At 55.0% G+C, this 27,387-nt stretch overlaps 1 protein-coding gene and 1 long non-coding RNA gene across 5 annotated transcripts in view; one reads left to right on the top strand and one right to left on the bottom strand.

The window, feature by feature from the left end:
• TTC28 (tetratricopeptide repeat domain 28) overlaps positions 1 to 22,576 on the top strand; it is a 599,524-nt gene extending 576,948 nt beyond the window's left edge. For 3 of the 4 annotated variants that reach the window (XM_055405052.2, XM_055405055.2, XM_055405054.2), the window contains 9 exons: positions 3,829 to 4,008; positions 5,593 to 6,313; positions 7,676 to 7,800; positions 10,211 to 10,442; positions 10,899 to 10,975; positions 12,252 to 12,275; positions 12,674 to 12,803; positions 15,834 to 15,941; positions 16,955 to 22,576. In XM_055405052.2, coding sequence (XP_055261027.2) covers positions 3,829 to 4,008; positions 5,593 to 6,313; positions 7,676 to 7,800; positions 10,211 to 10,442; positions 10,899 to 10,975; positions 12,252 to 12,275; positions 12,674 to 12,803; positions 15,834 to 15,941; positions 16,955 to 18,579 — 3,222 coding nt within the window. In that variant the 3' untranslated portion in view covers positions 18,580 to 22,576. The remainder of the gene's footprint in view (positions 1 to 3,828; positions 4,009 to 5,592; positions 6,314 to 7,675; positions 7,801 to 10,210; positions 10,443 to 10,898; positions 10,976 to 12,251; positions 12,276 to 12,673; positions 12,804 to 15,833; positions 15,942 to 16,954) is intronic. The other variant, XM_055405053.2, reaches the window with a different exon arrangement.
• The window catches only part of LOC129542543 (uncharacterized), a 69,694-nt gene continuing 48,588 nt past the window's right edge, over positions 6,282 to 27,387 (bottom strand). Inside the window, exons 2-4 of the long non-coding RNA XR_008683083.2 lie at positions 15,174 to 15,524; positions 9,439 to 11,548; positions 6,282 to 6,839 (exon numbers count right to left, since the gene is read on the bottom strand). This is a non-coding gene — a long non-coding RNA (uncharacterized LOC129542543). The remainder of the gene's footprint in view (positions 6,840 to 9,438; positions 11,549 to 15,173; positions 15,525 to 27,387) is intronic.

Genomic DNA, 27,387 nt, shown 5'->3' with positions numbered 1-27,387 from the left:
CAGAGATGCATTTGGCTTTCGGGTCTAGTCTGGATGCAAAACAGAAGACCCAAGACCCAAGTCAGTGAGTGGGTTCTCTGTGACCTCTCTTGGACAGCAGCCGTGAGCTTTCCGAGAGGTTAGGGTGCAGAAGGATGCCACCAGGCCTGTGGGCAGCTCTGAGGCTCAGCCCCCAACCCTGGCCCCCAGCCTGGTGCTGGGTCCGGCTCACATATGGGTAGATCCCAAGTGCAGGGACGTGTCTCGGGACCGGCACCTGAGCGCCAGTTGTTTCGCTGGAGGATGTGCCCCTTTGGGCCCCAGAAGGAAGGGCTTGGAGGGGCTCATCCCGGTATGGAAGGCAGAAGTCCTGGGGTGGGGGCAGTGGGGGGGGCGGCCCCTCCCTCTGTCCATCATAGCACCTTCACCCAGTGGAGGGGCTGCTTCAACTGCAAGTTGTCCCTTATGGGTCCCCTTCTGAGTCTGTCCAGTGACTTTTAGACAGTTTTCTCTCTGAGGACTCTGCCCTGTGACTTAAAGAATAAAAAACCTGCCAGGGGGAGTAGTGGTTGCTTGTGGCTGGACCTCTGCTCCTCCAGGGCTGCCAGGAAGGGAAGATTTATGGACTCGAGCCCCAAACACATTGGAACAGTGACTTTATACGATTGACAGGAAGGACACCCTTGTCCCCGAAGTGCATGTGCCCAGGAGCTGTGTGTGAGAATAGGTGTGACCCTCAGCAGTGCGGTCTCATCTTGAAGGAGGCATTCAGGGTGAAAACATTCCGTTCCTGATGTTAAAAGTTTTCTCGTTTGTGACTGAGGTGTTTGAACACAGTGAAGGAGTCAGCCAGCCTCCAAAGAGACGTGGAGTGAGCCTCCCAGAGGCCGTCAGAGGCAGCGATGGGGGCCTCTCTTGGGGCCACTGTGGCGCAGTGAGCACACTGCCCCTGGAGCTGGTCTCACCCCACGAGCGTTCGCTGACACGTGCCGGGCACCCCATCCTGGACACGAGGGGACACAGGGCAGGGGGTGGCCCTGTGCTCTTGGCTGGTCCTCCCCATCGGTGGACTGGCCGGGGAGGGGGCAGATGGTCCTGCCCGTTCCCACTCTGCTCCGAGGCCACTAGAGGGCAACACCGCCCGCTGCTCCCGCGCTGTCAGCTGCCAGATGGAGCCAGGCCTTCTCCACGTTTTCAATGAAAATATACATCAAAACCCAAAGTCCAAGATTATGAATCACTGACACTTCAAGACTAAAGCGATTAGCCTCTTCACATGCGGCTTATAATTATTTGAACAACTGCCTTTGTTTAGCCGCAGTCCTGTTGCTAGGGGACTAGGTCAGATGGTATGAAAAGTGGAACAGAATAATGTCTTCCCGTAGGCTTGCACCAGGACTTGATTGAATTTAGCTGAAGGGAAATACCGTCGTGGCTCTTTCCTGGAAGCCTGCTGTCCTTTGCTGTCAGGACGGGGCGAGCATGTCCAGTTATCGTTGAGGAGGCCCTGTTCCATCTGCTCACGAGCCATCAGCAAACATTAAGTCAAATCCTGTCTCAGACGCAAAGGAGAAGTGCGCCTGCTTAGTGTGAGAGGGACCAGAGCCTGTGCGTGTCCATGGCATTCATCCTGGAGTGGAGGGGAGTGACTCACGCCCAAGCCTGGACTCGCCTCAGGAGCCCCTTGCAACCACAGGCTGCTCCGCATGAAGCCGCTCGTGCACGCAGGTCCCAGGCCGCCCTCTCCTTGAGCAGGTGGGGCCTCGTCCAGGGCCAGGAGCTGCTAGCATTCAGGACCAGATTTAGAGTCAAACACTCCCTAGGATTTGTCGAGGCACTCTTTGTATGTGATTTAGGAAGTCTCTGGGCTTGTTCTAGTTATGCTCTTTGTCCTTCTTATATTTATTTCCATGTATTTAAATCCCTTGTTCTGTGTGTTTATGGTTGTCAAAGCCAAGACAGTCGGACAGGCGGGAGGAGTGAATGCTTCGGGGCAGAAGGAAAGGTCATCCACGTCCACCTCTGCTGTTGACCAAAGACCGCTCTTAGGCTAAGTGGAGCCATCGGGCTCGGGACTGCGGAAACTGACTGACAACTCGCCAGGCGCGTCGGTTAGGCTGGCGCACAGCCTCCCCAGGCACCAGAGCTCCAGGGTGGCCCAGGACCTCCCCTCTGAGACCTCGAGGAGGGATCTGGCTCTGCCAGGGGCTTGGTCAGGAGAGGAGCGTGGCTTCGGCTGGGTTGTGACTGTAAAGACGAATCAAGCGGTGTGGTAACCCAGTTTCTTACTGGGAGATGACCACCTGGTCACGGCTGGTCTGTAAGAAGACAGGGGCTTTGGAGGCGGTTAGGGGGCGCTTGTCCACAGAACAGCCGGCCCTCGACACCCGAGTGTGGACGGGACAACAGGCCTGCGGGGTGGGTGCCCCCAGTCTATCTGGTCTCTGCTGGGGACTCTGGAGTAACATTCCCACGAGGACAGACATTACTTGAGGACCGAGGCGTCTCCATAGCTGACGAGGAGCAGGAAGAATGGAGGCACTGACCAGCCAGCTGTCTGGGCCACGGAAGCGGTGAGAACGCCAGCCCGCCTGCCGGGCAAGCGGCGTCCTCCCCTGGGTCAGGGCTCGTGGGTTGATTCAAGCTGATGTTCGACCACCCCCATCTCAGCCTGACCCCAGCAGGTTCTGGGGGAGCCGAGGCTCTCCTACACTGGGGGTGTGCGGGCTCATCGTCACCACCTTGGCCTCAGAGAGGCCCCTGCGCCTGAGCACCCCCCGGAGCTGATGTGGCCGAGACTGGACCCTGGGGGTCCGAGGGGCCCCTCTGGCTGCCCATTGGTCTTGCCTCTCCACAGCCAGATTCTTCTGCTTCTCAGACTCCCCAGGGGAACCAGTGGTCTGTTGTTTGTGGTTCAGAGAGCACAGTGGAGTAGGCTGAATTTGGACTTTTGCACTTCTGGTTGGATACAGTCCTGGGAGCTTTCAGTCGTGGTTGCTGAGCGTCCCCTGCACCCTCAGCCCAGTGCTCCCCCTCCGGTGCGTGGCAGCTTGGGCAGCAGAGGGACGAGGGCAGGGGCGCCTGGCTGTGACCCTCCCCGAGCCAGTGCCCCAGGGCTCAGAGTCACCCGGCATCTGGCGCCCGCGGTCTGTGGGCCCCGCACCTTCCCCCACAGGCCCTGTGGCCACTTCGTCTTTATTCACACCCACACTGTGTCCGGTCCAGTCTTCACAGCCGTCACCTGCTTTTCTTTATCCAGAGTCACCGGCCTTGGTCTCCAGCAGCAGCTCTGTGGAGGACGTGTCTGTCTGGTCTGCGTGTGCCCTCCCCTCGGGTCCTGCCTGGCCTTCCAGGAGTGACACGGGGGCTCTCTCAGTGTCAGGGTCCCCGCCAGTCACAGGGGACTGGGTGGGGCAGCCCTGTGGAGCCAGGGAGGGACACGGAGGCCCCGAGGCGGCTCGAGGCCCTGCAGTCGGAGCCTCCTCCTCCAGGGGTGTGACCCTGGTCTCAGAGCCGCTATCCACGCACCAGGTCTCGCTTCTCATTCACGGACAGTGTGTCCCACCCCGGCCGAGCCCTCAGTGCTGTGTGACAGGCCGCTCCACGCTGCTCCGGGGTCCCTTGGTGCTTTCAGGGCAACTGCCCTTGGCCTGAACACCTGCCTCCTGTAGAAACATCCAGATGACCTGCTGGGCCTTATCTTTGGGGACACCCACTCCGTGACAGGGGACCCTAGTCTCCTCCCGACCGTGCTCCTCTACCCTCCCCCTCGCGGCGGGCGCCCCCCACCCCCGAGTGCACCCCTGGGGGGCAGACATCTGCCAGCTTCAGCTACTTGCTGCCCCGCAGGGCCTGATGCACTCCAGCGGCCCCGTGGGCCGGCACCGGCAGCTGGTCCTGGTCCTGGAAGGGGACCTCTACCTCATCCCGTTCGCCCTCCTGAAGGGGAGCTCCTCCAACGAGTACCTGTACGAGCGCTTCGCCCTCATCGCTGTCCCCTCCATCCGCTCCCTCAGCCCGCAGGCCAAGGTAAGTCAGGCTGCCCGTGAGCCGGGCCACGGCCAGAGGCCGCGGGGGCCTCAGAGCAGGTCTGTCTATAAAGGCGGGGGACAGCCTTTGACCCCAACAGTCCTCTGCTACCTAGGAGGCACCCGGGAGTCATTCTGTCTCGGCTTCTTTGCTGTGACGCCAGAATGGGAGCTCAGTCCCGGCACTGAGTTGGGCTGGAGGCGGGTCATGTGCCTGTGGAGGCAGATCACTCCCCCAAGGCTGCGCCCACTTGGATGCTGACTGTGGAGTGGGCGCTGCGTCTGCCCGGTGGAGGGGCCGCAGGCAGGGAGGGCAGACAGATGAGATCAGCGTCAAGTGGAGAAGAGCCCTATGGGGCGACAAGGAACCAACACGATGAGTGGCCTTCTGGGGAGAGGGGACCCCAGTCTCATACAGTGAAAATCAGCATGGGATGCATTCTGTGGACACAAGGGGGTGGCAGTGGGCCCCCGCGGGTCAGGGCTCCCCCACTGCCACTCCTGGCCCTGCTTGCCTGACTAGAGGGCCTTTGGAGCCAGCCCTGAACCCTCTTCCCTTCTCTCAGCTCGCCCAGGGACCCTGAGACCCCGGTTCCCTCCTGCCCCCGCACTCCGCCCCAGGCTTGGACGTGGGCGCCCGCATGGGACCCACCTCAGCCTCCACTGACCTTGGCCGTTGGCAGGGTTCCACTGAGCCAGTTTCTGCCCCATGGGCTTTGGAGATCTTAGTTTTGACTGTTTTTGTTGCTGGATCATCCTTTACATGGGACAGATTCAGTTCAGGGAGAAAGAAATTATTTTCTCCAAGTATTCCTCGTGCCCACGGTTGACTGAATCCTGTTGACAATCGGCCTGAGGGCTGACCCCTCCCGCTGCCAGGCGCCCAGGCCCCAGAGGTGAGCAGGGACGGGGGAGTCCCGCCTCCAACAGGCTCCCCACAGGCCTTGCTCTCTCCCAGAGTTGAAGGCAGCACCAGGTGGAAGCACTAGAAAATTATTTTGAAATAATTTGACCCTTGATGTGTCCCCTCAAAGCATCAGAAGGCATCGTGGGGCAAAATCAGAACTTTGCTGGGCTTTTCGTGCCGACTCTGCATTTCAGGGATGTTTCTCTTCTGAGGGGACTGTGACCTTCTCAGAGGTAGTGCCTCTAAAGGGCTTAATTTGGCCCTATTTCCCCCAAGAGTGACTTGCTTTCTGCAGGTTTAAGCAAAGCCACCCCTGAAGCCCCTCTGGCAGCAGGTGTGGGTTCCCCCTTATTGAGGGGTTCACAGGGGGACCTGTGGGAGGGTGACGTGGGGCGGGCTACCTGGCACCCCCTGCTCCCGCTTCCAGCACCACCCCCCAGGCCTGACAAACAGCATGGGATCTTCCGACCAACTGTCTAGTCTGGTCATTTTCAAGAGCTTGTCACAGCAGGTGTGATTCTCAGCCAGATGTGCAGTATCAGGAAGGTGTTGAAAAGTGGAGTGAATGAGGTCACTGGGGGGACAGGTGGGCCACGCTAGATGTGGCCCCGCTTGAGCTGGCGTCCAAGTGCCCGGAGAAGCCCTGACGGGTGCTTGCTGCCTTTCCTCCCCTCCTAGTCTCACCTGAGGAAGAGCCCGCCCACCTACTCCAGCTCCACGTCCATGGCAGCGGTGGTTGGCAACCCCAAGCTGCCATCGGCAGTGATGGACAGGTGGCTGTGGGGCCCGATGCCGTCAGCCGAGGAGGAAGCCTACATGGTGTCCGAGCTGCTGGGCTGCCAGCCGCTGGTGGGCAGTGTGGCCACCAAAGAGCGGGTCATGAGCGCCCTGACTCAGGCCGAGTGCGTCCACTTCGCCACCCACATCTCCTGGAAACTGTCGGCCTTGGTCCTCACACCTAGTGTGGACGGTGCCCCTGCGGGCGGCAAGAGCTCCTTCGGCCACCCCTACACCATCCCCGAGTCCCTGCAGGTGCAGGATGACACCAGCGACGGCGAGAGCATCTCGGACTGCCCGCCGCTGCAGGAGCTGCTGCTCACGGCTGCCGACGTCCTGGACCTGCGGCTGCCCGTGAAGCTGGTGGTGCTAGGCTCCTCCCAGGAGTCCAGCAGCAGGATCACAGCTGACGGGGTGGTGGCGCTGACGCGGGCCTTCCTGGCGGCGGGCGCTCAGTGTGTCCTCGTGTCTTTGTGGCCCGTGCCTGTGGCCGCTTCCAAGATGTTCCTGCACGCCCTGTACTCGTCCCTGCTCAACGGCCTGAAGGCCAGCGCGGCGCTGGGTGAGGCCATGAAGGTGGTGCAGAGCAGCAAGTCCTTCTCACACCCCTCCAACTGGGCAGGTAGGGGCTCGTGCGCTGTCAGAGGGCCGGGGGCGAGGGTGAGACGGGAACCCTGAGGGAAGGACAGTGCAGAGGCTCCAGGACAGAGTCTCCTGGCTGAGACTCTGGCCTGCTGCCAAGTCAGCCCTGACTCCTCTGGTAGGAAAGTGGTCTCTTGAGCAGGGAGCAGCAGGAGAGCTTGCTGTCCAAGTGTGAGTGTCAAGTGTGTGATGGGGGCCCCATTTACAGCCTTCCTGTGACCCCCCCCCCGACTGTAGGAAGGAGCAGTCAGCGCTGTAGAAAGACCTGAGGTTTGGTCGTCAGGGGACTTCGGTTCAGTGTCAGGCTGTGTTGTAGCTGTGAAAGTTGCTCCATCGTGTCTGACTCTTTGCAACCCCATGGCCGATATAGTCCATGGAATTCTCCAGACCAGAATACTGGAATGGGCAGGGGATCTTCCCGACCCAGGGATTGAATCCAGGTCTCCTGCATTGAGGGCGGATTCTTTACCAGCTGAGCCACAATCCTGCCCATGCTGCAGTGATCCCTAGAACAGCAACACCAAAAATACTGTTCTCAAACATTCACACTTTATTGTTTTAATGGCAAAAAAACACACCATTCCTTTATATGTTTAAAAATAGCCCCCACATGGTCCCACAGAATGTACTGCAGGTGTGTGGGGACCCAGCCCTATGCTTGGCCACAGTCCTGACAGGACCCCTCCCCAACTTGTCTGGTTGCTTGTGGAAGTGTGTTTGTCACAGCCTAGTTTCAGTGATGGTAGAAAATGGTGTTTAACAATGCTGCCGTTAGCGGTAAAACCAGCCTTGGTGCATTCATTCTTAGAAGCCCTGCTCCCACCCCCACCCCCGCCCCCCGTTACTCTGTTACTCGGGGCAGGAGCTAGATAGAGCTCCTAGAGGCCCCGGCCCCACTCACAGAAGCGGGTGCTGGGGAAGCAGCCGTGGGGCAGGAGGGCGGACGTGTGGCTCCCCCAGCCCAGACTCCGTTTGCTTGTCTGGGGGAGAACTGCCTCCTGTCCCCTGGTGACTCGAGGAGTCGAGCACACCGCCCCTCCATTCCAGCAGACAAAAGTGAGTTTCAGGGAAAAAAGGGCAGATCATTCCTCGGGATGGGGGCTGAGCCGGCTGAGGGCCTCTTCCTGGCTTGCTCAGCACAGCAGGAGCACAGAGGCAGCTTCCTGAGCAGCTTGCCCAGCAGGCAGCGTTCCTTCTTATAGTGGGGGCGGGGTGGGGGCGCGTCAAGCTGCTGCAGTGAGTAGCTGCCCTGGAGCCGCTGTGCTGGGTAGGCCCTGCTCTCTCTCTGTGTACGAGCTGGGCTGGGGAGGGACCGCCCTGAGGTGCTTTCATGTCCTCACAGGGTTCATGCTTATCGGCAGCGACGTGAAGCTCAACAGCCCCTCCTCGCTCATCGGTCAGGCCCTCACTGAGATCCTCCAGCACCCGGAGCGCGCGCGGGATGCCCTGCGAGTTCTGCTGCACCTGGTGAGGGGCACGGGGCCGTCGGGGAAGTGGCTGCGATGCTCGAGCAGCAGCGAGGCTGGGGGTCCTGTGGCAGCAGGGGCAGGGGGTGAGCGGATGGAGGGGACTTTGTCCCCGATGTCTGTGGGTCAAGTCACTTTGTCTGAGCGGTGGGCATGGTGGGTGGTCACCCATGGCTCATCCTCACCCAGACCCTGGAGGAGTGGCTGAGTGGGATTCTGGCATAAGGCCTGACCACAGCCACTTCCAGCCTGGCTTTGGGCAAATGACCTTGCTCTCTGAACCTCAGCTGCGAGTGGAAGGGGATAAAGATGCACCTTTTCAAGGTTACCTTGAGGACTAGAGAAAAGGTGAGTAGCTGGCACCCAAAAGGGTCCCAGTAGTTGAGAGCTGGTATAATCAGAGGATCCTGGCCTCTCCCTAAAGTCAGCTGGAAGAGTTCAAGCCTGGCCCTGCTCTTGCTGAGGACACAGAGTCCCCACGCCATTGTCTACAGAACTGAACGGTGGTACACCAAGCCAGGAGCGGCATGAAACTTGTTCCACCTTTTCACCTTGATAATCTTGAGGCAGTTTCAAATAATTTAGAATTCTTAGTCTCCTTGGAATTCTGCCAGAAAGACCAGGCCCTGTCCAGCACACAGCGACAACCCATACTGATCCATTGTTATTTAGTCACTCAGTCGTGTCTGACTCTTGGACTGTAGCCTCCCAGATCCTCTGTCCATGGGGTTTCCCAGGCATGGCAGGCGGATTCTTTACCACTGAGCCACCAGGGAAGTCCCCACCACATCCACGCTCTTTCCAAATCCAAGGCCCACACTCCCCCCCCCCGTGGCCACCTGGCAGCTCAGAGGTGCTGAGGAGGGAAGAGCTGGTGAAGGCTTCTCCTGGGGTCCTGGAATGGGCACGGCCTTGGCTAGGGGGCCTGGCCCAGGGGCCTGGGCAGGCTCCAGTGATGGATCAACCACAGACGCTTCTTACTCAGGTCTGTGTGAAGGTTTTCTCAGACTTTAAAGAAGTCAGTATGTGAACAAAACTGCTGGAGGCTGACCTCTGACAGCTCTCAGGCCAGACACCAGGACGCACCCCCCCACCGGGCAGACACGCTCACGCGCTTTGAGAGTTTGGGAACGTCTCTTCTTTTAACCTGTGCCTGCAAGCTGAACTTACCTTTAAGTTGCTCAGCACCAGGACACTGGCAGGCGGCGCCCCCCTTTCTGCTGAGGTGTTGGCATTGCCTCCCAGGGCTGGAATCCAGCCTCAGGGCCCCTCAAGTTCCTCCAGGGTTCTCACCTCCATCTTTTGGGATGAGTGTAGGGCCCATGGGTCGAATTCACCAGTCCTTCCCTACCTACCTAGCAGACAGTGTCTCCAGGGCCTGCCCAGCCCAAGGGACAGCAGCTGGCTGCCCATCTGTCCTGCTCGGGAACTCATGTTTCCTCCTACCTGTGATGTCAGCCCCCAGCGTCCCGGGGTTTTTCCCTTTTGGCTGCACCTTGTGGCATGTGTCACTTCCCTGACAAGGGATTGAACCTGTGCCCCTGCAGTGGGAGCGCAGAGCCCTAACTACAGGGAATTCCCTATAGTTTGGACTTCTGAAACACAACTGTACAGGCTAAGTTCCTAAAAGTAGGCTTACCTGGCAGAGGGCCGTGTGTTAAACCTTGAGCCCAGGGTGCCCTCCAGATGCGGCGCTCTGTTTGTCTTACTTGTGCTGCACAGCCCGTGGGGTCTCAGCACCTCACCAGGGGCTGAGCCTGCGCCCAACGCAGTGGGAGCACGAACGGGGCAGCCGGGGACTCCCCCAGCGGCCGCGGGTTTTCCTGGACAGTGCTCTGTCCCCTCCAGGGGTGCACAGGGCAAGGGACGTCTCAGGACTGACACTTCCCTCAAAGTCAAGGGGCCGAGGGAAGGTGCGCGGCTGCTGCAGGCGCCGTGGAGGCTCCTGGAGAGCTGAGGGGCTGGTTGTTACCTGGCAGCCTGGGAACATGCAGGGCAGGGTCCAGGGGTCAGTGCCCCACGCAGAGGATTCGGAGGCCTGGGGGACAAAGGCCCAGTGAGGGCACCGTCTCGTGTGCCTGAGGCGTGAGATCCTGAAGGCCTGAGGGCTCGTCCTGGTGATGAGCAGTCAGCGCTGCAGTTTGGGGCAGGCCCCGGGCAGGAGATGGGTTTCCAGACAGATCTCCCATGTGCGTGGAGGCGCCGAGAGCCTGGAGCCACATTAGGGAAGGGCTGGGACTCTTCGGAGCCCCCAGCCCTCGCTGGCTCTGAGAGTGGCGGCCCCTCCCTTGCGAGGCGCTGGCTGCTGCTGTGTGGCCCCCAGGCCTGGGCATGGCTGTCAGCCCCGCACCACTCCCCACACTGGCTGTGTGTTCCCCCAAAGCCCCCTGCCTCACTCCCCTCCCCTACAGGTGGAGAAGTCACTGCAGCGCATTCAGAACGGGCAGCGCAACGCCATGTACACGTCCCAGCAGAGCGTGGAGAACAAAGTGGGCGGCATCCCTGGCTGGCAGGCCCTCCTCACCGCTGTGGGCTTCCGGCTGGACCCCCCGGCCAGCGGCCTGCCAGCGGCCGTCTTCTTCCCAACCTCCGACCCAGGTGACCGGCTCCAGCAGTGCAGCAGCACCATCCAGTCCCTGCTGGGTGAGTCTCGGCCGGCAGCATGCTCAGGGTGGGGGGCTGTGGTCCCTGCCGCTCTTGGACAGGGAGGAGCCGGGGTCTCCCGAGTCCCCGACACAGACTCCTCCGGCCTGGTGCTTCCATCTGTGACCCCCAGCTCTTCCCCTTGCGGGATGGACAGCAGCGGCTCAAACGTTTCGTCGGCAGCTTCGGGCCTGACAGAGCCCTGTGGCCGAACTCAGGGTGACACGGTCACAGGACTCCCCCTCTTGCATCACTTGGCGGGGGGGTGATGCTGCCTGAGCGACCATCAGGGTCCTGGGGTGACCACGTGCAGCCTCCAGCTGCCTTCTCAGAGGCCATCCGGGGGACTTGGACACACTGGCTACGCTGAGCATTCGGGGCGCGCTGCCCTGGCAAGGTGCAGACTGTGGGTGCAGCGTGCCCCTCCAGATGACGCCCACCTCCTCCTTGTTGTAGGTCTGCCCAACCCTGCCCTCCAAGCCCTCTGCAAGCTCATCACGGCCTCAGAGACGGGCGAGCAGCTCATCAGCCGGGTGAGTCCAGCGGGAAGCGGAGCCCGGGGGCTGGGTCACACTGGGGGACAGAGCTCCAACCCTGACAGGAAGCTCAGCCCTTGGGGTAAGAGGGAGAGGCGAGCGCTGGGGCCGATCAGCCAGCATGGAGGAGCTGGTTCTCAGGCCCTCTCTGGGTGCTGAGTGCCAACAGAGCTAGGGCCTCAGGATGCCCAAGGGGCCCCGGTCCCCTGTGGGCTCAGGGCTTTTCCTGACCTCTGCATCCAGTGGCCTTCTACCCTGGGCACCCCTGACCACCACAGCTCCAAGTCAGCAGGTGTTTCCATACTTATTCTCAGGCCAGAGTGTGACCCCTGCCTGAAACAAAACCACCGCTGAGGCAGTGGTGAACAGTCGCCTCTCACGAAAGATACTGCTTAGCAGGTTTATTCACAAAGTGGTTTCTTTTAGGAGAAGGTAGATCGAATTTAGAGAACTGGAGGATTCTAGCCCTTGGCATCATGTAGGCCGTTCCTGACTTGGCCACGGAGCTTCAGATCTTCCTCTTGGACTGTGCGGGTCTGGAACAAGCCTCTGGTGACAGTGTAGTGACCCCTGAAGAGAACAGAGTGGTTTTCTGAAGTGTAATAATCTGACAAAGTAATATACATTATTAGGTATTTATCAGCAGATTTCATTTTAGTGGAACTGTTTATATGTGGAAATAAGCTGCTCCGTTGAGGGTTCAGCTCTGGTGCCTCTCCCCTGGCTGCCTGGGTCACCCTAATTCGGAATGTAGCTCACTGATCTTGAGTTTCTGCTCATTTTGTAATAAGCGTTAGGATCTGCTTGTTGGGGAGAATCAGGAAGACACTTCAGGGCTACAAGCCTGTGCTCTTCCAAGAAAAACGGCTAGAGGAACACGTGCAGTGTGAGGCTGAGCATCCGGAGCCAACTGCTTACTTTCTTGCTTTTGGTGGCGGCAAAGGGACCTCCACAGCCCCTGCCCTAGGACGGCAGGCACCTCTGAGCCACTTGAATTGGAGACTCTGCTTTGGAGTGGCTGCGAGGGCCCGCAGTCCATGCCCCCTCCCGGCGAGGAAGGGCAGGCGGCGACCTCTGGGGCAACTGGCGGGTGTGGCTGCGCCTTTTCCTGTGTCCCTGCTGACTCTCGCTCCTCTCCGCTCCCGCTGGGTCAGAGCCAGCCCGTGTGGCGCTTCCTACAGCAGTGATCAGCTTGTGGTGCATAACAACCTGTGCTTGAGTCTAAACTCTCTTCTCTTCTCTCTCTCTCTCTCTTATACTCTGCTGGCCGAAGGCTGTTAAAAATATGGTTGGAATGGTGAGTACCACTCTCAGTAGCACTGCTGGCAGGTGAGCCCCTGACCCGCCCGCCCCGGCCCCTGCGCTGCTGGCTCAGGCGCCGCCCCAGCCCTCAGCTCTGGCTCCCTTTCTGGCTCCGCCCGCTCTGCTCTGGCTCTGACCTTTCAGGCTCCCTCAGAACGGCAGGCCAGCAGCCCCGGGGGGAGTGCTCACACTCAGCAGGCGTCTGGGAGCCCCCCACCCCTCCTCTCGCCCCGAGCCCCCCGCTCCCACGGAGAGCACAGAGGGCGGCAGGCACAGAGGCCCCGTGAAAAGAACTTCAGGTGCTGCGCACACAGGAGGTCGCTAGCCGTGCCGTGACAGGCGGCCCGCGGGGGACGGGCCCGGGTGGCGTGGGCTGACGCTCTCCCCGCTCAGCTCCACCAGGTGCTCGTGCAGCTGCAGGCCGGTGAGAAGGAGCAGGACTTTGCCGCGGCGCCCATCCAGGTCTCCATCAGCGTCCAGCTGTGGCGGCTCCCTGGCTGCCACGAGTTCCTGGCGGCTCTAGGTAGGCCCGCATCCGCGAAGGGGCTCCTTTCCTTCCGCCTTTCTTTCTATTTCTCTCCTAGTTTCCGTTGGGTGGAGTTTGTGTTTAGTACTCAGTAGCTAACGAGGGCAGCCGTTTGTGCTACGGTTGTTACTGGTTTCTTGGAGGGTGGCCGAGCATGGAGCGCCCGGGGCCCAGACCCTCAGCTGGCGGTCACCATGGGCTTCACGGGGTTCGGAAAAAAAGCTCGCACATTTGATTTGGAAGCAATGTTTGAACAAACTCGAAGAACAGCAGTGGAAAGAAGTCGGAAAACACTGGTGGAACCAGTATTTGGAAGGCTGAGCGAGAGGTGGCTCTCAGAGTTGTGTACACCACTGATCGTTGACCCAGACAGTATAGAAAATTGAGCCATCCAGTGAATGGGGCCGGCGCTGTTGAACCCCTGCATTCATGAGTGTACCAGACATTGGAAGTTAAGGCCTTCATTAAGACTGTCTGGGTTGATACCAGGTGGTTGGCAATTCTAGCTACCACCTCAGGATCTTTGGAGCTGTCTCCTCTACTGTTTTCTTTAGATCTGACTTTCACTTTTCACTTTCACACATTGGAGAAGGAAATGGCAACCCACTCCAGTGTTCTTGCCTCAAGAATCCCAGGGACGGGGGAGCCGTCTATGGGGTCACACAGAGTTGGACACGACTGAAGTGACTTAGCAGCAGCTAATGAGGACAAGTGCTTCAGCATGGTTCCCAGACGGCCTTCCGGCTGCATCCCATCCCCTACACGAGGATTCCTCGTCTCGCTTGGAGTCATCGTGTTAAGATGAATCTGCTGGACTACAGTATTTCTGGGAGTCAAGTCATGACTATAGCCTAAAGAAAATTGTCACGATTTCAACACTGGGCTCTGTCACTGGCTACTCAGACTTGGCAGAGAAAAAAAATACAATAGAAACTGCCTTTGACTGACCACAGAAACCTAGGACGGCCTGTAGCAAGGCCCTCCTTCAGCACTGTGAGCCAGCTGAGGCAGCTCCCAGCACCACTGCTGTCTCCTCACCACAAGTGCTGCTGCTGCTGAATCACCCCGAGAGGCTGTGCTGTCCTGTTGCAGGCACGGGGGAGGCAGCAGTGAGCACAGCACAAAAGGTCCTGCTTTTATCAGAGCTTTCACACCAGAGGGGCAGACAGACAGACACGCAGACAGACGCAGTGTAAGGGGAGCAGCTCGGAAGTGAGTGACCCCGGCAAGGACAGCAGCGTCAGGGTCCCAGAGCCTGTGGCCTGGGCAGGGGACGCAGAGGCAGGTCCTGGGGTCGAGATGCTGGTGGGAAGCCCTTGGTTTTTTGTCTGAGGGAGTGGGGATCTGATGCCTTGTGGGACTGTTCCTCCCGCGCGGAAGCCTGGGCACCTTTCCCAGCCCACCTCAACGTGGGGGCCTCCACCTCTCTTTGGAGGCAGAGGGAACCCACACAGCCCCACAGGGGTTCCAAATCCCCCGGCAGTAGGTACTCTGACCATTGATTTTTATTATTTCCTTGTTTCTTGTGGAACTTAAAACACAGCCTTCTTGGTAGGAACGTAGTACATTATATCTGTAAGCACAGTCATGAGCAAGTGGAACGGGGGTGAGAAGGACCAGCTCCACACCCAGGACAGGTCTCACTTGTATGAGGCCGCACGTAAGGCAAGACTGGAGTCGTCTTTCTGTGAGGAGGCGCTCCTGTCCTCCCGGGGACAGGCTGTGTCGCTGGCGTGCTCTCGGGTTGGGGCCCCGGGCTGGGGTCCTGGGTGGTTTTTGTTGATGCTGCTCTACTTTCTGAATCCCACTGATGCTCAAGGGCGAGTCAGGTGCACATACTTCTAACCTTTAAGTCCTTTGTTCTGAGCCTGGGGAGAACTACCCCCTCCAGCCCTCGGCAAGTCACAGGCTGTGGCTTATTTAGAGAACTCAGTTCTGTTGGGACAAACAGTTCAAGTCCCTTTGATAGAGGATTCTAACTAAAACGTTATTAATCACTCATCTTCTAAGTGCTGAGTTTTCTGAGACCTTCCTGTTGTTTTCAGGGTCTGTTTATTTTTGAGTTCAGAGGGGAAAATGTCCAATAGCAACCAGAATGCTGAGTTCAAGGCACCTCTATTGAGTCCAGTTCCCAAAGGAATGATAACGTCAGACCCAACACAGGAATTCAAGAATAAAAAAGACAGGTTTCTCATCTGGCCTGGGGTCCCTGCTCTGGGAACACTGAAGTGAGGCAGGAAAGGGCCTGGGAGCACCGGGCTACCGCTGGCCCCAAGTGTCCACACTGTTTGAAGCAGAGCTCAGTGATCCGCTGGGAGGTTAAGTGAAGGTGTTCTGAGCCGAGCCCCTTAGGCCCTAAATCCTTACCTGCTGGCACCATCTGTGGATCCGGCGCAGCCCTGATGAGTCCAAGTGCTGCGGCACCAGCTCATTAGCAGCCGCCTGGCCTTTGCTGTGCCCATGCTGGGTGTTATTAGACTCGGGGCTGCTCCCTATGGGCTCCGGCGGGGCAAAGCGAGTCCCTGGTGGGCGCTCTAGCCCAGAGCAGATTCTGCAGCATCAGAGAAGCTCGTCTCAGAGCCCTTGGGGCAGACTCTGCCCACGCGCAGAGACACCGTCCCTGCAAAGCTCCCCACCTTCTCCTCCACCAGCTTTAAATGTCCGGTCAAACAGAGGAGCCAGTGTTTGTCCTCGACAGTCTACTTTAAGTGACCCGTTCTGCAAAAGAATGGAGACAAGTGTTAACAAGTCTTACTGCTCCCACCCTCCTCTCTGGAGAGAGCAGGGCAGCAGCCAGCGGTCTGTGGAAGGACAGCGGTCAAGGGAGCCCCCTGCGCGGGTGAGGGGTGTAGCACGGCCCCGATGAGTCCCCATGACTGACATTCTCGTGACCGACGTGCCGGCGGAGCTGTCCGAGGGCTCTGCACAGGTTCCCCAGGACGGTGTGCGAAGCCCTAGAGTGCACATCCTTTTCAGGTCCGGGAATCTTCCCCAAGAAGCAGGTGTTTAAGGTCTTTGTTTCTCTAGGTTTTGATCTCTGTGAGGTCGGTCAGGAGGAAGTAATCCTGAAAACTGGGAAACAAGCCAATCGACGGACCATGCACTTTGCGCTCCAGGCCCTGCTTGCGCTCTTTGGTAAGAGCTCCTCATGGCTCCCAGGAGCTACGGGCACACCCTGGGTATGGTTTGGGAAGAGAAAGAATTAAGCGAGCGAATATCTGCTGTATGTCAGGGAACGTTCAAGCTCCCTGTTCTGCTGGACCTCAACTTATGGTGGGCACACATACAGTACATATCAGACGAGGAAACTAAGAGGCAAGGAAGTGTAGGTGGCGTCAGAGGAGAGGCACCGCGGGAGGGCGGCACCCAGAGCTGGGCCTGCAGGGTGGTCTTCAGACCCTGGGGCAGGCCTGCTCTCCTCAAGGGGCGGGGTGAGGCTGAATGCTGGCGCTGCTGGTGTCAAGGCTTGACGGCAACCAGCAAAGCCTGCTGACGAACGTGCTCAGAGAGAGGGGTCAGAGGTGACAGCTGCCAGGATGGGCTGCCTTCGCCGAGACAGTGAAGGTGGCAGAAGGACTGGGTCTGAGTTCCCTCTTGGACACGTTCACAGGCAGCTCGTTAGATGAGTCCAGAGTGGAGACATTAACATGCCCACAGGTCTCAGGCGAACAAGACTGTCCTGTGGGCCCTCCTGGGGTCAAGGTCACAGATGAGGCGGGGCCAGGGAAGGTCAGTCCCCGAGAGCGATCTGTGCAGAAGCAGGCAGTGAACGCCAAGTTTGGTGGTGGCCACTGGTGACCTTTACATGAGCTGGGGAGACGAAAGCCTGTCTGGAGCAGGTTCTGAGCAGGTGGGAGGAGGGTGCTAGGAAGCAGGGCGATGTGGCCACAGCTGGAAGGGACGGCAGGTGAGGGTTCAGGCAGGGGCGCCACAGAGGGGGGTCGGCCGCGGGGCCCGGTGGCGGGTCTGCAGTGCCGGAGGCCTCTCCTCTTTCTGTCCGCAGTGTGAGACTGACCTTTTCCCACAGGACTGTTTTCCAGGCTTGAGATGAACCCAGGTTGTGTGTCACTCTAGCTTCTTTGCACACAAGGGTGCCTGGGAGAGAAGTTACCACCAGAGAGGGTTCTAACTGTGCTCCTTTGTCGCAGATTCCACTGAGCTGCCCAAGCGCCTCAGCCTGGACAGCTCGTCCTCCTTGGAGTCGCTGGCCTCAGCCCAGTCTGTCTCCAATGCTCTGCCCCTGGGCTACCAGCACCCTCCTTTCTCCCCGACCGGGGCAGAGAGCATAGCTTCAGACGCCATCTCTGTGTACAGCCTGAGCTCCATCGCCTCCTCCATGAGCTTCGTCTCCAAGCCTGACGGGGGGTCAGAAGGCGCGGTCCCTCGGGGACGGCAAGACTACGAGCGGTCCAAAAACGCCTACCCACCGCGCGCCGCCCTGCCCCGGAGCCCACTGTCCCCGCCCGCCCGCCCTGCAGGCACCAAGGACGAGGAGGAGTACGAGGGGTTCTCTATCATCAGCACCGAGCCCTTGGCGGCCTCCCAGGAAGACCCACCAATGGGCTTCTCACCCGACCACAAGCAGTCCCTCGTTGGGACAGCGGGTGGTGTCCAAGTCTCAGTGAGCTCCAAGGGGAGCATAAGCACTCCAAACTCTCCCGTTAAAATGACTCTGATTCCCAGCCCAAACTCACCATTCCAGAAAGTTGGAAAACTAGCAAGTTCAGATACGGGAGAATCAGACCAGTCGAGCACAGAAACAGATAGTACTGTGAAGTCCCAAGAAGAAAGCAACTCGAAGCTTGACCCTCAAGAGCTGGCGCAGAAGATTCTCGAGGAGACACAAAGCCATCTCATGGCAGTGGAGCGTCTTCAGAGGGGCGGCGGTCAGGGCACCAGTTCTGAAGACAGTGTCTCCGTGCCCAACAGCGCTGCCGTCTTCCGAGCATCAGAAACCAGCGCCTTCAGCAGGCCCACCCTCTCCCACCAGAAGAGCCAGCCGTCCTCGTCGCCGGTCACCATCAAACCAAAGCCCCCAGCCAGGAGCTCCTCCCTCCCCAAGGTGAGCTCGGGGTACAGCAGCCCCACCGCCTCCGAGGCATCCGCCAAAGACAGCCCGAGCCAGCACAGCGGCCGGCCGTCGCCCGGCTCCGACTCACAGACCTCCCTGAGCGACCAGCCTCTCTTCAAGCTGAAGTACCCCAGCTCCCCCTACAGTGCTCACATCTCCAAATCTCCAAGGAATATGTCCCCCAGCTCAGGCCACCAGTCTCCCGCGGGAAGCGCACCGTCCCCGGCTCTCTCCTACTCCTCGGCAGGCTCCGCACGATCCAGCCCCGCCGACCACCCCGACCTCGATAAGCTGAAGATGGCGGCCATTGACGAGAAGGTGCAGGCCGTCCACAACCTGAAGATGTTCTGGCAGAGCACACCCCAGCACTCCACGGGACCAATGAAAATATTCCGGGGGGCCCCTGGAACCATGACTTCCAAGAGAGATGTCCTCAGTCTATTAAATTTGTCACCTCGGCACAAGAAGGAGGAGGGCGCGGACAAGCTGGAGCTCAAGGAGCTGTCTTTGCAGCGACGAGGAGAAACACCCCCCAAAGCCCCTCCCAACGGACACTGGCACACGGAGACCACCTCGCTGAGCACGCTGCCGCTGCCCGCCCGCCCGCCTGCCCCGGCTCCCACGCGCCCTTTGAGACTTCCTTCTGGAAACGGCTACAAGTTTCTGTCCCCAGGAAGATTTTTCCCTTCCTCTAAATGCTAAAGCATCTTCTATACCCACCGACAGCAACCCGGCGCAGCGGCCCAGCCGGACTCCCCGCACTCACTTGGCCGCCCCCAGTGAGCGTGCACCGCCTGCCCAGAAGCCCCTCCTGCTGGTGGCCCCTGGCCCCCGGGGCCTCTGGGCAGATTCACCAAAAGCCAGGACTTCTGTGGAGCTGGTATAGGACGCGCACGTAATTTTCTATACACGTCACCAAATGTTTACCTGTGAGCTCCCTCTTCTCATCTTTGATGCGATTCTTCAACAGGACTTTTGTACAAACATGGTCAAGGTTCTGGGGTGGGGGAGGAGAGGGAGTACATATTTTGCTAAGAGGTATATATGCAGTACCTTTTATACACAGAATCCAGAGCTTTTTTAAGGCTTTCAGGTGCCGGTTGGGGGGTGGGATACATAAAATCTAAGTTGAATTCTACATAAAAGTGTTATTATAGTAGCCAAAAACCAGGATACCGGTTTTAAAAATGCCAATGATTTGTAATTAAATTGTAGCAATTCTGGTCTCACGGTACTGTAACATCATAGAACCGATGCAATAATTCACCTGGAAATAGTGCTTCCGTCCTGAACTCTGCTCTCCTGAGCTCTACAGATGTCCTTGGAGCCCCACAGTCAACCAAACTTGAATTTTCTTAAAAATTTACATAACTCTTATCCAGGCATTTTAGAACTATGCAATTGTGATTTAAAATGCAACTTTGTGCTTTTAAAACATTACTGACCTTTTTTGTACGTGGATAAACAACTTGGTTTTGTTATCAATAGTACTTTGCATTTATAGCTATTATTTTTAAAAGCTCAAAAAGTTTTTTAAAAAGTCAAATTTTGAATAGTCATCAATACGTAATTATCAAATTTTGGGGGGGAGTTTGAAATTATTCAGTTTCCTTTAAGAGAAGAAAAATATAGCAAAAAAAAAAAATCCCATGGCTAACTAGATTTAACCAGAATCTAGCCTTCCAGCTCCTATTCCCTTTACTTCCTGCTTAATTTTATTATCTTTTCCCAACTCCAGGCTTCTAACACCCCTTCTATCTACATCTGCCGCCTGGTTCCCACCATCCCAGCACCTCCCACCTGTGAACTGCATGTGACCGCCGGCTCGGTGTGACCAGTGCCCCTGGCTCCTGTGGTCTGAGGACAGACCCTTACTGTCCACGGCCTCAGAGGCAGGGGCCCTCTGCTGGGATATATACATCTGAGTTACTGCTCAACAGGGAGAGAGAGTCTTAAACGTGTTGTCATAGGGAAAAAAAAAGAAAAGAGGGACTCTTACTACAGCTATGATAGTTCCCTGATACTGCCGCCAGCCAGGATGAGACAAAAGAACAGTCTAGGTAGGGGTAACCATTAACTTATTTTAAGGAAATGAAATGCTGAAAATCATGTTAGTGCTAAGTTTAGTTGGAGAACATAAGCCACTTTTAGGTAATTCTCAAGTGGAAATTGTACTACCTCCTCACTGTGAAGGTCCATCCCACGAAGGCAGCAGCCTCTCGTCCCAGGACACCAGCCACAGGGAGAGGACAGCAGGGCCTGGCGGCAGGCTCACTGGCGTCGACACCCCGGGGGGATTAACCGTGGGGAGGCCTCACTTTATTCACATACACTGACCGCCTGTCTATCATTCCTCACTGTACTCTGGAAAGAGGGGAAGATAATATATAGATAGTCAAGCTGTCTTACTCTTCTGAGCTGCAGCACAGAAACTTTTTGTGTTTAACCCAACAGCCATGTTGACAAAAGCAAGGAAGTCCCTCCCATCCTAATCCCGATCCCAACACTGGAAGAGAAATACTTTTATCAAGAAGCAAGCAACTATGAGGCTGTCTTTATGTCTTTTGTAAATGGTAATAAAAGTACCAATGTAGCAAATGAAAGCCAAGTTTATAGCACTGTGCATATAGATAGCAAAATCAGGTCCTCAATAACAAGAAACAAACCTCAAAAGTGAATTTCTGAATCCGCAAGCATATAGACAGTGAGGCTCGTCCTTTCTCAGCACCTCTCAGCCTCTTTCCCAAGTGCCAAGGAGCCCTGGAGGAAAGGCCGGTTTGTGCTCCGGCCCCGGGTGCCCGCCTCCAGCACAGCCCCCTACCACCCAGACCGCTTCTCCTGGTTACCAAGCCAGCTAGGAGGACTCGTGGACCCTAACTTGGTTTTAGTCTAAGTACACTTGTTGTAGGTTTCATGTTCAAAAGCCAAATGGAATATATGATTTTTTTTTTGGTCCTGGATATAAGCTTCGGAGAAGGCAATGGCAAGCCACTCCAGTACTCTTGCCTAGAAAATCCCATGGATGGAGGAGCCTGGTGGGCTGCAGTCCGTGGGGTCGCTAAGGGTCGGACACGACTGAGCGACTTCACTTTCACTTTTCACTTTCACACATTGGAGAAGGAAATGGCAACCCACTCCAGTGTTCTTGCCTGGAGAGTCCCAGGGACGGGGGAGCCTGGTGGGCTTCCGTCTATGGGGTCACACAGAGTCGGACACGACTGAAGTGACTTAGCAGCAGCAGCATAAGCTTCAATGAAGGAAAGCAAAGATGATAAAATCAAGGCCAGCTGCCACTTCTTTCTGTTCACTGTCAGTCTTGGTGTTTTCTGGTCAAGTGCAACGGATGTAAAATCAAAGTGAATTTTTTAGGCTTCCCTGAAAAAAGGATGCACTTAAAAATTATGTGAGACTGTATAATTTGCAGATTTCTTTGTACAGATCAGGGGCCGGCAAATGACCTCCAGGCTAAATCTGGTCAGAGGCCTGGATTTTTACAGCCACCAACTAGGAATGGATTTTACATTTTAAAATATTTATATAAGTAGCTACATAATATTGTGATTTTCACCTCTTGGTCCACAAAGCCTAAAATATCTAGCCTCTTATGAAAACATTTTGCTGACTCCTGGTCCAGATGGCAGAAAACACAACCGGCTAATGTTATGTTTCTAGGCTAGGGAAAACGGACGTCAGGTTTGGACAGAACTGATGCGGTGTGTGGGAACCTGAGCCCTGTGGAGGGAAGGGACCGGCCCCGGAGGAGTCCTTGGCTCCCCGCCCCACATGGAAGGGGTCGCTGAGTCACTGTATGCAGACAGGATTGGACAGGACTTCTTTTTCAGCTCAGGAAAACTGGAACCCTTGCCCCTGCTCTGCTCTATCAGATGCAAATACGCAAGCAATAAAATCTCCCTCTCCTAGAAACCCTGGTGTGACCACAAAGCAAGGTAGTAGATCTTACTTCTCACCAGTGGGCCACACAGGCAACTCTTCACACTTCACTCATCTTAACAGAGTCTGTTTACCAAGACACAGCGAGCCACTCAAGCTTGCGTTCTGATGCGTTTGTTATTGATCTGTACAGAAACGAGGATGTTCTCGCCTTCACCCACTCGCAACAGTCCCCAGCCCACACACCACCGTACACGCATCCGTATCTGCTCGGCTGTCCAGGGGAAGCCAGCAGGTGGTCACCGCCGCGGGTGCCCAGCAGTACCCGTCCCGCACCCCCGCCACCACAAGGAGAACTGTCGCTTCGCTAGTTTCAGTTCAGGTTGGAAAAAAACACCACACGATAATCGGGCTTGCTTTTAGTCAGTAGGCAGAATGTGAAAATTGTGTAATTTTCATCACATATTTTGTTCTTTTACCCAAAAGAACTTGTACATGTGCTTTGTGAACTGGGCCCCCATTTGTGCCAGGTCCTTCAGAGATGCCCTGTGGAAGGACACACGTGGCCACGTCTCCCCTCCTCACACGCCTTCCCCACGTGGCACTCATGCCCCTGTATGCAGTGTTCGCCATCCTTGGCCTATATGGACTTTTTTTTTTTGTAAATGAGTTTCCAGATGGCATTAAACTTTTTATATTATGAAATTTACCATGTAAAAAGAACTCTGTATTTTTATTGAGACTGCTAAGGCACTTGGCCTTCCTTTGTGACTTCCGTGTCTATTAAAGCATGAGCTCTCGGTTTTAAGTGCCGTATCTGAATCACTTTCTTTGCATGTTCCACACTTTCTAGGTTTCTCTGCGGTACACATGGTATCGTGTCACTGATGAACACAGACTCCTGTCTGGAGTTTATCCTTATGAATATACGTTTGCCAGGAAGGAGCAGAACCAGAGAAAGTGCACAGCAGAGGTGACCTTCTGTATCTAAATAGACAGAGGCCTCTGGTGCCACCTTGGGAGTTTCTGGGGTTTGCTTTTATTAATGACAGAGGTGTTTCTTATTTGTTCTGTTTAAGACTGGAAGTTTGCACAGCAGACCACAATCTCTTTCACCCGATAAAGTAAAATATAGACTTATTTTTAGTTCTGCTTACATGCTACTTTCAGGAAATACATAAATTACTAATAGCTTAAAAATAAAATTGATTTAAAATTTCATGAAAATTAGTAGATGCAGTGAAAGCGGCATTTTTTAGAGAAAAAATACAGACCTAAATATTTTCAAGGTTAATTTTACACGTGTAGCTGTTTAAAGCCCAGCCAGTGAGGCAGGATGCTCTGCACAGCCAGCGCGGTGGTACATGTGTGCATTGGCCTGCACGTGACTGACATCAGCACAGAGACAGCAGACCCAGGGAGAGAAGGGAGGGGCCCCACGCAGGGTACACTGTGCCAAAGAAGAAAAAGACACCGTGTGTGTGTGTGTAGGGTACACTGTGCGAAAGAAGAAAAACGTGTGTGTGTGTGTGTAGGGTGGGGGGTGTGTGTGTGTGTGTGAAGGGTGGGGAGTGTGTGTGTGTGTTGCACATGTGTGCCAAAAAAAGAAAAACACACCAATTTCTGTGAAGGGTAGGGTGTGTGTGTGTTGCACATGTCTGCGTGAGACAGAAAAGGAAAAGTGGGTTAGAAATTAAGCAGAAAATACTATGAATGTGTGTGTGTGTGTTGCACATGTCTGCGTGAGACAGAAAAGGAAAAGTGGGTTAGAAATTAAGCAGAAAATACTATGAATACTTTTATGCCAAAATATGTGAAAATGCAAGCTAACACCTGGTGTGTTTTAGGCATTCATATTTACATAGTTGCTGCTGCTGCTAAGTCACTTCAGTCGTGTCCGACTCTGTGTGACCCCATAGACGGAAGCCCACCAGGCTCCCCCGTCCCAGGACCCCTAAATGCAGGGAATGGTGGGCCTCAGGTGCAGGAGTGGTAAGCACGTGACTTCAAAGTGCTGCAGTGTACAAATCCTTGTTCACACACAAGAACTGTTTCATAAGGAATTTAAGAATGAGTGAAAAGTGTTATTAGCAACTACACAACAAAAATTAGATTATATAAACGTTGAGAAAAAATACTAAAAACTCTGGTGCACAAAGGGAAAGAAAACTTGAAACCAGAGCCCATAAAATTAAAATGATATCTGTAACTCCTTGCCCTTTATCCAGCTCTTCAAAAAATACGGACCCAGAAGGTTTTACATATATTTCACTCAACTTTCAGGGACCGGCAGTACTCTGTATTTTCAAATGGTTTAAGAAAATATAAAAATAAGAAAAGATTAAAATCACTCCACAATGGTATTCTTAATTCTAAGATCAATAGATAGTATAAGAAAAAGTATAGGCCCATTTACTATATGAACCTGGACATATCTGAAATAAAACAATGACCATTAAATTCCTATGCCTTTAAAACTAGGAGGAAGTGAAGTCACTCAGTTGTTCTCTTTGCGACCCCACAAACTGTATAGCCTGCCAGGCTCCTCTGTCCATGGGATTTTCCACATAAGAATACTGGAGTGGGTTGCCATTTCCTTCTCCATTAAAACTAGGAAAACGTGGATTGAAAGTGCATCTGCATGTTAGTCACTGGATCTTGTGTCTGCTGATGAACACACACATGGTATTCCCAAGGGCCAGAGCTCTGCCCCTAAGTGGTACATCTACAAACACACCCACACACGGAAAAGCGATCAGCACAAAACTACGGAGCGCGTTAGCACTCTGAGGACTGGGGTGCCGCCGGAGTCTAAGGTTTACCCTGTGATCACACAAGAAAGCAGACCTGTCACACTCCTACTCTAGGAGTACTGAGACAGGTCTGTCAGTGTGAGGGAAACTCCACGCAGTCCAACCGTTTCTTAAGAAACTGTTACTGTTAAAGCAGAGAGTGACTTGAATAATCTGCAGAGTAGATCGAAGGATGCAAGGTTAGCACAGCGCCACGGAGGATCTTTGAGCACAATTGTGTGGTCCTTGTTACCTTAGAAAACACAATTTATGTAATCTGTCAGAGCTGGAAAATTTGTGTGTCTGAAGTTTGTTAGACGCTTCCCAGAAGGAGAGACCAGCCCTTAGTGAGGATCTGGTATTCGTGTGCTGGCGACCTTATAGACAGCCGGCAGGACTGCTCTTAGCTCCTTAGGCTGTGCTGCACCACATGTGGAGTCTAGTTCCCCAACCAGGGGTCGAACCCAGGCCCCCTAAGGTGGGAGCACGGAGTCTTAACCACTGGACCACCAGGGAGAGTCCAACGGTGCTGCTTTGTAATATTAGTATTCTAATGTTTTATTTATAGTCATCTTTTTTTTTAAAAAAAAAAAAAAGGATTTTGAAAATATTTCGTTTGGCTGCTAGGCTGTGGCACGAGGCGTCTTCCCTGCAACGTGCGGGGTCTTCTCTCCTGGAGGCACAGGGACACTGGAGCTGTGGCGCGTGGGCGTAGCTGCTCCCAGGCGCGGGGATGTTTGTTCCCCCCTGCGCCGCCTGGCGGGCTCTTCCGCTTCCCTCCCTCCCCCGTCTCGCCCCCTCTTTCTCCCCCGAGAGCTGCCCTGCTCTCTCCCCCTCGGTGTCTCTCTCGCCCTGACCCCCTCCCTTTTCTTTCTCTGTCTCTCAGTGTGGCCCTGTCTCTCTCTCTCTCCTTCCCTCCCCTCCTGTCCCTGCAAGGCAGATTCTTAACCTCGGGACCACCAGGGAAGTCCCTGTTTTCTTGTCTTTAACCTGAGGAATTCTGGACAAGGGCCACAGCTTGGTGGCAACTTTTCCAATTTAAAGCCTTTCTTCAACTCCCCCAGTGAGAGTGCAAGCTTACAGACTCTAACAATACTAAATAATGGCAAACAGCAGGGAACTTGACAGACTAACGCTGCATCCACTCCAGCAAATGAGGCCGAAACATCTGGACCCAAATACACTAAAGGGACGCGTTGGCATTAAGGAAACATTCTGCCTCCTGAATGAATTTGCATCCAATCTCAAGATATTTATTAGATTTGCAGCAATTGTGCATTTGGGCCTTAGGGAATGATACGTTCTTAAATTATAAATATCTTCAATATATGTATATTAAGTAAGAAGTTCTAAAATTTTAAAATAATTTTGAATCCCAGTAGCAGAGCTCAAAGTCTGCCTTTCTAGTTACCTGGGACAGGTAAATAGGTTTGAATTCTGATCTGCTGGGCAGCATTCTGTCAAGTCTGAACTTTTTTTCCCCCATATATAGAAGTCATAGAAGTTTTTTTTCTGAAGTGTAACCATTTTCTTTTTGAACCCAAAATGCAAATATAAAATTGCTATGTAATTCAGAAAAAAGACAGTTCTTATCTAACATTTCAAAAGTCACTGACTCTACAAATACTTGCTGAGAGTTTGTTGTGATAAATAGACTACAGCCTTCCCCACTCCCAAAAGCAGGAAAGTTAAAATAGATATTAAAAGTCCATAAAATAAATTGTGTCCTCTCTCCTGTATTACCAGTCTCTCCTGCATTACGAACAGTCCAAACAGTGTATTGAATGAAAATACCCATCACGGTTCCTCCTGGCCTCTGCCCTGCTAGAATGGCCCGGGCTCTGCCGGGGATGAGCCAGTGCAGAGGCGCAGGGGCTCTGAGTGAAGGCTGCAGGTGACGAGGCCTGAACAGAGCTTTTGTTGTGAATGCTGAACATGTGGTAAAAAAGAAGTTAAGTCAGAAGAGCCAGCAAACTAAAGACGGAAACAATAGCCAAGGAGTAAGATACACACATCAAATGGATGAACACCCAAGTCTAAGGCCATCCAGAGAGGGGCCTCTGTGATCTTGAGTGTAAATAGATAATGGAATCAATAGGAAGAGAAGCCCCGAGTCCCTTCCTACAGCTTAGGCTCAGCCCACCCTCCTGGTTTTTCAAGTAGTCGTGTATTGGATGTGAGAGTTTGACCATAAAGAAAGCTGAGCGCCGAAGAATTGATGCTTTTGAACTGTGGTGTTGGAGAAGACTCTTGAGAGTCCCTTGGACTGCAAGGAGATCCAAGCAGTCCATCCTAAAGGAGATAAGTCCCGAATATTCATTGGAAGGACTGAAGCTGAAGTGGAAACTCCAATACTTTGGCCTCCTGATGCGAAGAACTGACTCATTTGAAAAGACCCTGATGCTGGGAAAGATTGAGGGCAGGAGGAGAAGGGGATGACAGAGGATGAGGTGGTTGGATGGCATCACCGACTCAATGGACATGAGTTTGGGTGGACTCTGGGAGTTGGTGATGGACAGGGAGGCCTGGCGTGCTGTGGTTCATGGGGTCGCAAAGAGTCGGACACGACTGCGCGACTGAACTGAACTGACCCTCCTGTCACTGTGGGGGAGCCACCTGGGACCCCTCCATGGCCCCCACCTCCACTGCCAGACCGGCTCTGGCTTGCTCGCTGAAGGACCTGCACCGTCAGAGCGTTCCTCTCAGGGGAACCTCCCCCACACACGCTGATGCGCTGTACTGTCTCCAGCGGCCCCACATCCCTGTCCTGCGAACTGCCGTTTCTCTGCTTCTTTCAGAACGAAGCTCTATACTGAGTGCAGCATTT

This window comes from Moschus berezovskii, chromosome 19 (genome assembly GCF_049115385.1).
Source record: "Moschus berezovskii isolate FMDL1 chromosome 19, NW_MosBer_1.0, whole genome shotgun sequence".
NCBI classification, from domain to species: domain Eukaryota; kingdom Metazoa; phylum Chordata; class Mammalia; order Artiodactyla; family Moschidae; genus Moschus; species Moschus berezovskii.
The sequence above is the reverse complement of the archived record's forward strand: the minus strand, read 5'-3'. Positions and strand labels throughout refer to the sequence as shown.